This window comes from Petromyzon marinus, chromosome 82 (assembly GCF_048934315.1).
Source record: "Petromyzon marinus isolate PM22_M1 ecotype Great Lakes invasive population chromosome 82, UKy_Petmar_22M1.pri1.0, whole genome shotgun sequence".
NCBI classification, from domain to species: Eukaryota; Metazoa; Chordata; class Hyperoartia; order Petromyzontiformes; family Petromyzontidae; genus Petromyzon; species Petromyzon marinus.
In genome coordinates, this window is record NC_133747.1 from 2,521,529 (window position 1) to 2,533,633 (window position 12,105).

At 50.6% G+C, this 12,105-nt stretch overlaps 1 protein-coding gene across 1 annotated transcript in view; it reads left to right on the plus strand.

Moving 5' to 3' along the window:
- Nucleotides 1-6,794, plus strand: part of LOC142907708 (elongation factor Ts, mitochondrial-like) — a 29,856-nt gene extending 23,062 nt beyond the window's left edge. The window contains exon 7 of the mRNA XM_076057362.1: nucleotides 5,666-6,794. Within this exon, the coding sequence (XP_075913477.1) occupies nucleotides 5,666-5,803 (138 nt within the window). The 3' untranslated portion in view covers nucleotides 5,804-6,794. The remainder of the gene's footprint in view (nucleotides 1-5,665) is intronic.
- The last annotated feature ends 5,311 nt before the right edge of the window (nucleotides 6,795-12,105 follow it).

Genomic DNA, 12,105 nt, shown 5'->3' on the forward strand with positions numbered 1-12,105 from the left:
CGCTGTGTGGAAGCTACCTGGTCTGTCGCTCCGCACTAAGCTTCAGGTCTTCTCGGCCACGGTCATTCCCTCCCTTCTCTACGCTTGCGAAACGTGGACCCCCCTAATGGAACATCTTCGCCGGTTAGAAACATTTAGGCTGGCCTGCCTACGATCCATCCTGGGTTTAACCAGACTGGATTGTGTGAGGAGCTCACAAATCCTTGAAAGATCTGGGCAGGGTCCCATCGGTGAGCTCCTCCGGCAGGCAAGGCTGCGATGGCTGGGTCATGTAGCCTGCATGCCCAGCCACCGCATGCCGAAACAGCTTTTGTTTGGCCGGATTGAGGGGGCTAAGCGGGCGCGGCACGGGCTAGAGAAGAGATGGAGTGATGTGGTACAGGAGGACGTGGAGCTGAGTGGACTTGCCGATGACTGGTACCAGCGGTGTCAAGATCGGCCTCTGTGGAGGAGGCTCGTGAAGGATGCTACTGGGCAGTTGGAGGCAGTCGCCCTCCAACAACAACGGAGGGTGTAGGAGCGACGCTCACAACAACGAGGAGCTCACAAATCCTTGAAAGATCTGGGCAGGGTCCCATCGGTGAGCTCCTCCGGCAGGCAAGGCTGCGATGGCTGGGTCATGTAGCCTGCATGCCCAGCCACCGCATGCCGAAACAGCTTTTGTTTGGCCGGATTGAGGGGGCTAAGCGGGCGCGGCACGGGCTAGAGAAGAGATGGAGTGATGTGGTACAGGAGGACGTGGAGCTGAGTGGACTTGCCGATGACTGGTACCAGCGGTGTCAAGATCGGCCTCTGTGGAGGAGGCTCGTGAAGGATGCTACTGGGCAGTTGGAGGCAGTCGCCCTCCAACAACAACGGAGGGTGGAGGAGCGACGCTCACAACAACGAGCAGAGCGCCGGGTGGCTAAAGCACAGCAGGTTGGCACAGTAGGGGGCACAGGTGGTGCATCAGCCAGTCATCTCAGTCAGTCGACCCGTGGCACCTGGGTCTGCCCCGTGACCTCCTGCCAGCGGGCGTTCGACACTTCACGTGGCCTCACGGTGCACATAGCCTGGCACAAGCGTCGTGGTGACGTCACCGCCACTTAGTGGCGAATGGCGGTTGTTGTTGTTGTTTGTGTGTGTGTCTGTGTGTGTGTGTGTCTAGGTGTGTGAGGTGTGTGTGTCTAGGTGTGTGAGGTGTGTGTGTCTCTGTGTGTGTCTAGGTGTGTGAGGTGTGTGTGTCTCTGTGTGTGTCTAGGTGTGTATGTGTGTCTGTGTGTGTGTGTCTAGGTGTGTATGTGTGTCTAGGTGTGTGTGTGTCTAGGTGTGTATGTGTGTGTAGGTGTGTGTGTGTCTAGGTGTGAAACAACCCCCTACCTCCTCGCGATGCCGGACGGGCAACTCTGTCGTGGACAATGCTGTGGGGGGAGGAGCCAATTCCGATTGGCTCCTCTCCCCTCATGGCGTCTGTGACCACCACAGGGGCTAAACGGGGGCTCTGGACAGGTGCGAGGGGCTGGTAACCCCTCCACCTTCAATAAATTACCACTAAACCACGACTTAAATCTGTAACTAATAAGCTTGTGCCGGAGGCCCCGGGGGGACAGGCGTCTATGACGTCTCCTGGCCAAACCCCAATTGGCGGAGCCAGGAGATTGAATATCTGCCCTCGGGACTCCTCCAGAAACAACGAAAAGCCACTTCGTGTGGCCACGTGGAATGTTCGAATACTCACTGCGGAGGAGAGGCTGCCACTCCTCTGTCGGTAGCTGGACCGGTACCGCCTGGATCTCTGTGGCATTCAGGAGGTCCGGTGGACCGGCTCTGGCTCCTGCCACCATGAGGGGTGGACAGTCCTCTACTCGGGGCAGCAGACTGCCAAACAACAGGGTGTGGCTCTTCTTTTGAACAAAATAATGAAGGGGGCATGGGAGCGTGGCGGTGAGGTGTGGGAAGCTGTAAGCCCCAGGCTACTTTGGGCTCGCCTTCCCATCAACCGGAGGCAAGGAGTGGTGGTCGTGGTTACTTATGCCCCCACCGAAGATGAACATCCGTGGAGGGATGCAGGCAAAGCCGATGAGTCAGATGCCTTCTATGACCTCCTGTCACAGGTGCTGGCTAAAGTGGCCCCTCAGAATAGAGTCATCTTGTTGGGTGACTTCAATGCCCGAGTTGGTCATGATGCTGGCACCTGGTCTGGATTAAATGGAAGGCATTTGCCAGATCAGCTCAATAACAACGGTAGGAGGCTGCTAGATTTTTGTGCAGCCCATGGGCTTGTAATTACCAACACGCTGTTCTGGCATCCACACAACATCATGGATGCATGCCGGGTCCAAGCAAGAACATCTGCTGGACTACATAGTTACAGAACAGCGGATGCGGGCCCATGTCCTTGACACCAGGACCTACCGTGGAGCTGATCTGCCCACTGACCATCGACTTGTCATCTGTAAAATGCGCCTGCCATTCTTCCACTCCGGTGGTGGGTGTACACCCAGGACCTCATTCAAACCCTTAGTGGCCTGGTCTCAGTTAGCTGATGAGAATTTCATCATCGCTTGCGGCTGGGGTTGGCATCGTCCCCCACTCCTCCTGATGTCGAGGGTAAATGGGCGAGGTTTAGGACTGTGACTCATGCAGCTGCGATGGCTGCTTTGTGTACGCGGTCCAGACCTCCCCAGAGACCCTGGCTGACAGAGGAGGTGTTCAGGATGGTTGAGAAAAAGCGACAGGCCTACTGTCATCGGCTACAGAATCCCACGTCGGAGAATGAGGAGGATTACCGCAGCCTTCACTCGGAGGTTCGGAGAGCCGTGAGGCGCTGCAAGGATGGGTGGTGGTCGCAGGTTGCTGAGGAGATGGCCCACAATCACAAATCTCTATTTAATTCCATCAAAAAAGTAACCTGCAGCGCCACACCTTTTACCAACATTAGGGGAAAGAACGGTGATCCAATCTCCGACCCCCAGGAACAGGTTTGCAGATTTGCTGAGCATTTCTGTGAGGTCCTGGGGGAGGGAAAATCCCTCAGCCAGGAAAACATTGTGGGACAAAGTGGGGATGACCCTGCTGAGGCTGTGGTACCTCAAATATTGGAGGAAGAAGTCACCCCCTGTGAGTGGCTGGCTGAGGTGCCATCTGACCAGGAAAGGCACTGGGCAGAGATGATCTTCCAAGCGAAATGCTGAGGGAGGGTTGCGTTTGTACACAGACTGCCCTATATGACATCATAACAACAGTCAGACCACTGGGACGGGTTCCGCAGGATTGGAAGGATGCCCTGGTGGTCCCCCTCTTTAAGAAGGGGGACCGCACAGACTGTAATAACTACAGGGCATCTCACTCCTCAGTATGCCGGGAAAGGTCCTGGCAAGGATTATTCAACATCGCCTTGCAAGCTGAGGAGAGGCTTGCGGAGCCCCAATGCGGTTTCAGGAAAGGGCGGTCCTGCACGGATGCCATATTTTCTGTCCGTCTGCTACAGCAGAGGTGTAGGGAATTCCAACAAGACCTACATCTCTGCTTTATTGACCTGGTCAAGGCCTATGATACCATCAATAGACCTGGGCTCTGGGTTGTTCTTCGTGCTTTTGGAGTACCTTCAGGTCTTCTCGGCCACGGTCATTAAGGACCTTCATGATGGTGAGCTGGCCCGGGTAAAACTACGTGGCCGGGAGTCAGAGCCATTCCCTGTACACCTTGGGGTGTGACAGGGATGTCCTCTTTTTTCCACATTATTTAACATCTATTTTGACCGCGTAGTTCGTGAAGCCTTCAATAGCTGTACCTGGGGAATCTCCATATGGTACAGATATAATGGGAGGCTGATCGATGCCCGGATGCGTTCAAGGGATGGCTCCCTATTGCTCAACCACGTTATGTATGCCGATGATTTGGTAATAGCTGCTCATTCAGAGGAGGAGTTGGAGACGCTGCTGCTGAGACTGGAGCGTGCTACTAAGAGATGGGGCCTTACCATCAGCCCCACCAAAACTAAGCACCTGCCTGGGTATTTTGTACCATCGGACACTCCACCCCCACAACTGCCAATCGGTGATGGGGCAGTTGTGGAGAGAGTGGAGAGTTTCCCATACCTGAGCAGTGTGCTTATGACCGGCTCCAGTTTAACAGCAGAGGTCTCACTCGGAATCAGTGGAGCGGCAATATCTTTTCATTGATTGCGTAATGCTGTGTGGAAGCTACCTGGTCTGTCGCTCCGCACTAAGCTTCAGGTCTTTTCGGCCACGGTCATTCCCTCTCTTCTCTATGCTTGCGAAACGTGGACCCCCCTAATGGAACATCTTCGCCGGTTAGAAACATTCAGGCTGGCCTGCCTACGATCCGTCCTGGGTTTAACCAGGCTGAATTGTGTGAGGAGTTCACAAATCCTTGAAATATCTGGGCAAGGTCCCATCGGTGAGCTCCTCCGGCAGGCAAGGCTGCGATGGCTGGGTCATGTAGCCCGCATGCCCAGCCACCGCATGCCGAAACAGCTTTTGTTCGGCCGGATCGAGGGGGCTTAACGGGCGCGGCACGGGCTAGAGAAGAGATGGAGTGACGTGGTACAGGAGGACGTGGAGCTGAGTGGACTTGCCGATGACCGGTACTAGCGGTGTCAAGATCGGCCTCTGTGGAGGAGGCTCGTGAAGGATGCTACTGGGCAGTTGGAGGCAGTCGCCCTCCAACAACAACGGAGGGTGGAGGAGCGACGCTCACAACAACGAGCGGAGCGCCGGGTGGCTAAAGCACAGCAGGTTGGCACAGTAGGGGGCACAGGTGGTGCATCAGCCACTCATCTCAGTCAGTCGACCCGTGGCACCTGGGTCTGCCCTGTGACCTCCTGCCAGCGGGCGTTCGACACTTCACGTGGCCTCAAGGTGCACCTAGCCTGGCACAAGCGTCGTGGTGACGTCACCGCCACTTAATGGAGAATGGCGGTTGTTGTGTGTGCTGTGTGTGTGCTATGTGTGTGTGTACTGTGTGTGTACTGTGTGTGTGTACTGTGTGTGTACTGTGTGTGTGTACTGTGTGTGTACTGTGTGTGTGTACTGTGTGTGTACTGTGTGTGTGTACTGTGTGTGTGTACTGTGTGTGTGTACTGTGTGTGTACTGTGTGTGTGTACTGTGTGTGTGTACTGTGTGTGTGTACTGTGTGTGTGTACTGTGTGTGTACTGTGTGTGTGTACTGTGTGTGTGTACTGTGTGTGTATATACTGTGTGTGTGTGTACTGTGTGTGTGTACTGTGTGTGTACTGTGTGTATATACTGTGTGTGTATACTGTGTGTGTGCTGTGTGTACTGTGTATACTGTGTGTGTGTACTGTGTGTGTGTACTGTGTGTGTGTACTGTGTGTATGTACTGTGTGTACTGTGTGTATATACTGTGTGTGTATACTGTGTGTGTATACTGTGTGTGTACTGTGTGTGTGTGTACTGTGTGTGTATACTGTGTGTGTACTGTGTATACTGTCTGTGTGTACTGTGTGTGCTGTGTGTGTACTGTATGTACTGTGTGTGTACTGTGTGTACTGTATGTGCACTGTAAGTACTGTATGCACACTGCACACTGTATGTTCTGTACGTGCACTGCACGTACTGTATGTATACTGCATGTGTGTACTGTGTACGTACTGTGCGCACTGTATGTACTGTACGTACTGTACGTGTGTGCTGTGTACAGACCGAGTTGATGTCCCAGCCCTACCTCCTGGACCCGGCCATCTCTGTAGAGCAAAAACTTCACAACACCGGAGTGGAGATCATCGACTTTGTCCGCTACGAGAGCGGAGAGACTCTCACCTCATCACAATCACCGTGATCACCTCGTCGTCACAATCACCGTGATCACCTCGTCGTCACAATCAGCGTGATCACCTCGTCATCACAATCACCGTGATCACCTCGTCGTCACAATCACCGTGATCACCTCGTCGTCACAATCAGCGTGATCACCTCGTCATCACAATCACCGTGATCACCTCGTCGTCACAATCACCGTGATCACCTCGTCGTCACAATCACCGTGATCACCTCGTCGTCACAATCAGCGTGATCACCTCGTCATCACAATCACCGTGATCACCTCGTCGTCACAATCACCGTGATCACCTCGTCGTCACAATCACCGTGATCACCTCGTCATCACAATCACCGTGATCAGCTCGTCGTCACAATCACCGTGATCACCTCGTCGTCATAATCACCGTGATCACCTCGTCACAATCACCGTGATCACTTCATCACAATCACCGTGATCACCTCGTCATCACAATCACCGCGATCACCTCGTCATCACAATCACCGTGATCACATCATCGTCACACTCACCGTGATCACCTCGTCATCACAATCACCGTGATCACCTCGTCACAATCACCGTGATCACTTCATCACAATCACCGTGATCACCTCGTCATCACAATCACCGCGATCACCTCGTCATCACAATCACCGTGATCACATCATCGTCACACTCACCGTGATCACCTCGTCATCACAATCACAGTGATCACCTCATCATCACAATCACCGTGATCACCTAATCATCACAATCACAGTGATCACCTCGTCATCACCACATCATCACCACATCATCACCACATCATCACCATCACATCACCTGTCGATTCATGTAACATTATTATTGTAATAATAATTATTATTGTGATAATAATACTTATTGTAATAATTATTATAATAATTATTGTGTTAATAATAATTATTGTGTTAATAATACTTATTGTAATAATTATTGTGTTAATAATAATAATTATTATTGTGTTAATAAAACTGTGACCTGCATTGTCTAAGTGCTGTGTGTCAGCCTCTTGTCTAAGTGTGCCAGCCCTCTTGTCTAAGTGTGTCAGCCTCTTGTCTAAGTGTGTCAGCCCTCTTGTCTAAGTGTGTCAGCCTCTTGTCTTAGTGTGTCAGCCCTTTTGTCTAAGTGTGTCAGCCCTCTTGTCTAAGTGTGTCAGCCCTCTTGTCTAAGTGTGTCTGCCCTCTTGTCTAAGTGTGTCAGCCCTCTTGTCTTAGTGTGTCAGCCCTCTTGTCTAAGTGTGTCAGCCTCTTGTCTAAGTATGTCAGCCCTCTTGTCTAAGTGTGTCAGCCCTCTTGTCTTAGTGTGTCAGCCTCTTGTCTAAGTGTGTCAGCCCTCTTGTCTAAGTGTGTCAGCCCTCTTGTCTAAGTGTGTCAGCCTCTTGTCTAAGTGTGCCAGACCTCTTGTCTAAGTGTCAGCCCTCTTGTCTAAGTGTGTCAGCACTCTTGTCTTAGTGTGTCAGCCCTCTTGTCTAAGTGTGTCAGCCTCTTGTCTAAGTGTGTCAGCCCTCTTGTCTAAGTGTGTCAGCCTCTTGTCTAAGTGTGCCAGCCCTCTTGTCTAAGTGTGTCAGCCCTCTTGTCTAAGTGTGTCAGCCTCTTGTCTAAGTGTGTCAGCCCTCTTGTCTAAGTGTGTCAGCCCTCTTGTCTAAGTGTGTCAGCCTCTTGTCTAAGTGTGTCAGCCTCTTGTCTTAGTGTGTCAGCCCTCTTGTCTAAGTGTGTCAGCCTCTTGTCTAAGTGTGTCAGCCCTCTTGTCTTAGTGTGTCAGCCCTCTTGTCTTAGTGTGTCAGTCTCTTGTCTAAGTGTGTCAGCCCTCTTGCCTAAGTGTGTCAGCCTCTTGTCTAAGTGTATCAGCCTCTTGTCTAAGTGTGTCAGCCTCTTGTCTAAGTGTGTCAGCCCTCTTGTCTAAGTGTGTCAGCCCTCTTGTCTTAGTGTGTCAGCCTCTTGTCTAAGTGTGTCAGCCCTCTTGTCTAAGTGTGTCAGCCCTCTTGTCTAAGTGAGTCAGCCTCTTGTCTAAGTGTGTCAGTCTCTTGTCTAAGTGTGTCAGCCCTCGTCTTAGTGTGTCAGCCTCTTGTCTAAGTGTGTCAGCCTCTTGTCTAAGTGTGTCAGCCTCTTGTCTAAGTATGTCAGCCCTCTTGTCTAAGTGTGTCAGCCCTCTTGTATAAGTGTGTCAGCCCTCTTGTCTTAGTGTGTCAGCCCTCTTGTCTAAATGTGTCAGCCCTCTTGTCTAAGTGTGTCAGCCCTCTTGTCTTAGTGTGTCAGCCTCTTGTCTAAGTGTGTCAGCCTCTTGTCTAAGTGTGTCAGCCCTCTTGTCTTACTGTGTCAGCCCTCTTGTCTAAGTGTGTCAGCCTCTTGTCTAAGTGTGTCAGCCTCTTGTCTAAGTGTGTCAGCCCTCTTGTCTAAGTGTGTCAGCCCTCTTGTCTTAGTGTGTCAGCTTCTTGTCTAAGTGTGTCAGCCCTCTTGTCTTAGTGTGTCAGCCCTCTTGTCTAAGTGTGTCAGCCTTCTTGTCTTACTGTGTCAGCCTCTTGTCTTAGTGTGTCAGCCTCTTGTCTAAGTGTGTCAGCCTCTTGTCTAAGTGTGTCAGCCTCTTGTCTAAGTGTGTCAGCTTCTTGTCTAAGTGTGTCAGCCTCTTGTCTAAGTGTGTCAGCCCTCTTGTCTAAGTGTGTCAGCCTCTTGTCTTAGTGTGTCAGCCCTCTTGTCTAAGTGTGTCAGCCTCTTGTCTAAGTGTGTCAGCCTCTTGTCTAAGTGTGTCAACCCTCTTGTCTAAGTGTGTCAGCCCTCTTGTCTTAGTGTGTCAGCCCTCTTGTCTAAGTGTGTCAGCCCTCTTGTCTTAGTGTGTCAGCCCTCTTGTCTAAATGTGTCAGCCCTCTTGTCTTAGTGTGTCAGCCTCTTGTCTAAGTGTGTCAGCCTCTTGTCTAAGTGTGTCAGCCTCTTGTCTTAGTGTGTCAGCCTCTTGTCTAAGTGTGTCAGCCCTCTTGTCTTAGTGTGTCAGCCCACTTGTCTAAGTGTGTCAGCCTCTTGTCTAAGTGTGTCAGCCCTCTTGTCTAAGTGTGTCAGCCATCTTGTCTTAGTGTGTCAGCCTCTTGTCTAAGTGTGTCAGCCCTCTTGTCTAAGTGTGTCAGCCTCTTGTCTAAGTGTGTCAGCCCTCTTGTCTAAGTGAGTCAGCCCTCTTGTCTAAGTGTGTCAGCCCTCTTTTCTAAGTGTGTCAGCCTCTTGTCTAAGTGTGTCAGCCTCTTGTCTAAGTGTGTCAGCCCTCTTGTCTAAGTGTGTCAGCCCTCTTGTCTAAGTGTGTCAGACTATTGTCTTAGTAGTGTGTCAGCCCTCTTGTCTAAGTGTGTCAGCCTCTTGTCTAAGTGTGTCAGCCTCTTGTTTTAGTGTGTCAGCCTCTTGTCTAAGTATGTCAGCCCTCTTGTCTAAGTGTGTCAGACTCTTGTCTTAGTAGTGTGTCATCCCTCTTGTCTAAGTGTGTCAGCCTCTTGTCTAAGTGTGTCAGCCCTCTTGTCTAAGTGAGTCAGCCCTCTTGTCTAAGTGTGTCAGCCCTCTTTTCTAAGTGTGTCAGCCTCTTGTCTAAGTGTGTCAGCCTCTTGTCTAAGTGTGTCAGCCCTCTTGTCTAAGTGTGTCAGCCCTCTTGTCTAAGTGTGTCAGACTATTGTCTTAGTAGTGTGTCAGCCCTCTTGTCTAAGTGTGTCAGCCTCTTGTCTAAGTGTGTCAGCCTCTTGTCTTAGTGTGTCAGCCTCTTGTCTAAGTATGTCAGCCCTCTTGTCTAAGTGTGTCAGACTCTTGTATTAGTAGTGTGTCATCCCTCTTGTCTAAGTGTGTCAGCCTCTTGTCTAAGTGTGTCAGCCCTCTTGTCTAAGTGTGTCAGCCCTCTTGTCTAAGTGTGTCAGCCTCTTGTCTAAGTGTGTCAGCCTCTTGTCTTAGTGTGTCAGCCTCTTGTCTAAGTGTGTCAGCCCTCTTGTCTAAGTGTGTCAGCCTCTTGTCTAAGTGTGTCAGCCTCTTGTCTTAGTGTGTCAGCCCTCTTGTCTAAGTGTGTCAGCCTCTTGTCTAAGTGTGTCAGCCCTCTTGTCTAAGTGTGTCAGCCTCTTGTCTAAGTGTGTCAGCCTCTTGTCTAAGTGTGTCAGCCCTCTTGTCTAAGTGTGTCAGCCCTCTTGTCTAAGTGTGTCAGACTATTGTCTTAGTAGTGTGTCAGCCCTCTTGTCTAAGTGTGTCAGCCTCTTGTCTAAGTGTGTCAGCCTCTTGTCTTAGTGTGTCAGCCTCTTGTCTAAGTATGTCAGCCCTCTTGTCTAAGTGTGTCAGACTTTTGTCTTAGTAGTGTGTCATCCCTCTTGTCTAAGTGTGTCAGCCTCTTGTCTAAGTGTGTCAGCCCTCTTGTCTAAGTGAGTCAGCCCTCTTGTCTAAGTGTGTCAGCCCTCTTTTCTAAGTGTGTCAGCCTCTTGTCTAAGTGTGTCAGCCTCTTGTCTAAGTGTGTCAGCCCTCTTGTCTAAGTGTGTCAGCCCTCTTGTCTAAGTGTGTCAGACTATTGTCTTAGTAGTGTGTCAGCCCTCTTGTCTAAGTGTGTCAGCCTCTTGTCTAAGTGTGTCAGCCTCTTGTCTTAGTGTGTCAGCCTCTTGTCTAAGTATGTCAGCCCTCTTGTCTAAGTGTGTCAGACTCTTGTATTAGTAGTGTGTCATCCCTCTTGTCTAAGTGTGTCAGCCTCTTGTCTAAGTGTGTCAGCCCTCTTGTCTAAGTGTGTCAGCCCTCTTGTCTAAGTGTGTCAGCCTCTTGTCTAAGTGTGTCAGCCTCTTGTCTTAGTGTGTCAGCCTCTTGTCTAAGTGTGTCAGCCCTCTTGTCTAAGTGTGTCAGCCTCTTGTCTAAGTGTGTCAGCCTCTTGTCTTAGTGTGTCAGCCCTCTTGTCTAAGTGTGTCAGCCTCTTGTCTAAGTGTGTCAGCCCTCTTGTCTAAGTGTGTCAGCCTCTTGTCTAAGTGTGTCAGCCTCTTGTCTAAGTGTGTCAGCCCTCTTGTCTAAGTGTGTCAGCCTCTTGTCTAAGTGTGTCAGCCCTCTTGTCTAAGTGTGTCAGCCTCTTGTCTAAGTGTGTCAGCTTCTTGTCTAAGTGTGTCAGCCTCTTGTCTAAGTGTGTCAGCCCTCTTGTCTAAGTGTGTCAGCCTCGTGTCTAAGTGTGTCAGCCTCTTGTCTAAGTGTGTCAGCCTCTTGTCTAAGTGTGTCAGCCTCTTGTCTTAGTGTGTCAGTCTCTTGTCTAAGTGTGTCAGCCCTCTTGTCTAAGTATGTCAGCCCTCTTGTCTTAGTGTGTCAGCCCTCTTGTCTAAGTGTGTCAGCCTCTTGTCTAAGTGTGTCAGCCCTATTGTCTAAGTGTGTCAGCCTCTTGTCTAAGTGTGTCAGCCCTCTTGTCTAAGTGTGTCAGCCTCTTGTCTAAGTGTGTCAGCCCTCTTGTCTTAGTGTGTCAGCCTCTTGTCTAAGTGTGTCAGCCTCTTGTCTAAGTGTGTCAGTCTCTTGTCTAAGTGTGTCAGCCTCTTGTCTAAGTGTGTCAGCCCTCTTGTCTAAGTGTGTCAGCCCTCTTGTCTAAGTGTGTCAGTCTCTTGTCTAAGTGTGTCAGCCCTCTTGTCTAAGTGTGTCAGCCTCTTGTCTAAGTGTGTCAGCCCTCTTGTCTAAGTGTGTCAGCCCTCTTGTCTAAGTGTGTCAGCCTCTTGTCTAAGTGTGTCAGTCTCTTGTCTAAGTGTGTCAGCCCTCTTGTCTAAGTGTGTCAGCCCTCTTGTCTTAGTGTGTCAGCCTCTTGTCTAAGTGTGTCAGCCTCTTGTCTAAGTGTGTCAGCCCTCTTGTCTTAGTGTGTCAGCCTCTTGTCTAAGTGTGTCAGCCTCTTGTCTAAGTGTGTCAGCCCTCTTGTCTAAGTGTGTCAGCCTCTTGTCTAAGTGTGTCAGTCTCTTGTCTAAGTGTGTCAGCCCTCTTGTCTAAGTGTGTCAGCCCTCTTGTCTAAGTGTGTCAGCCTCTTGTCTTAGTGTGTCAGCCTCTTGTCTAAGTGTGTCAGCCCTCTTGTCTAAGTGTGTCAGCCTCTTGTCTTAGTGTGTCAGCCTCTTGTCTTAGTGTGTCAGCCCTCTTGTCTTAGTGTGTCAGCCCTCTTGTCTAAGTGTGTCAGCTTCTTGTCTAAGTGTGTCAGCCCTCTTGTCTAAGTGTGTCAGCCCTCTTGTCTTAGTGTGTCAGCCTCTTGTCTAAGTGTGTCAGCCTCTTGTCTAAGTGTGTCAGCCCTCTTGTCTAAGTGTGTCAGTCTCTTGTCTAAGTGTGTCAGCCCTCTTGTCTTAGTGTGTCAGGCTCTTGTCT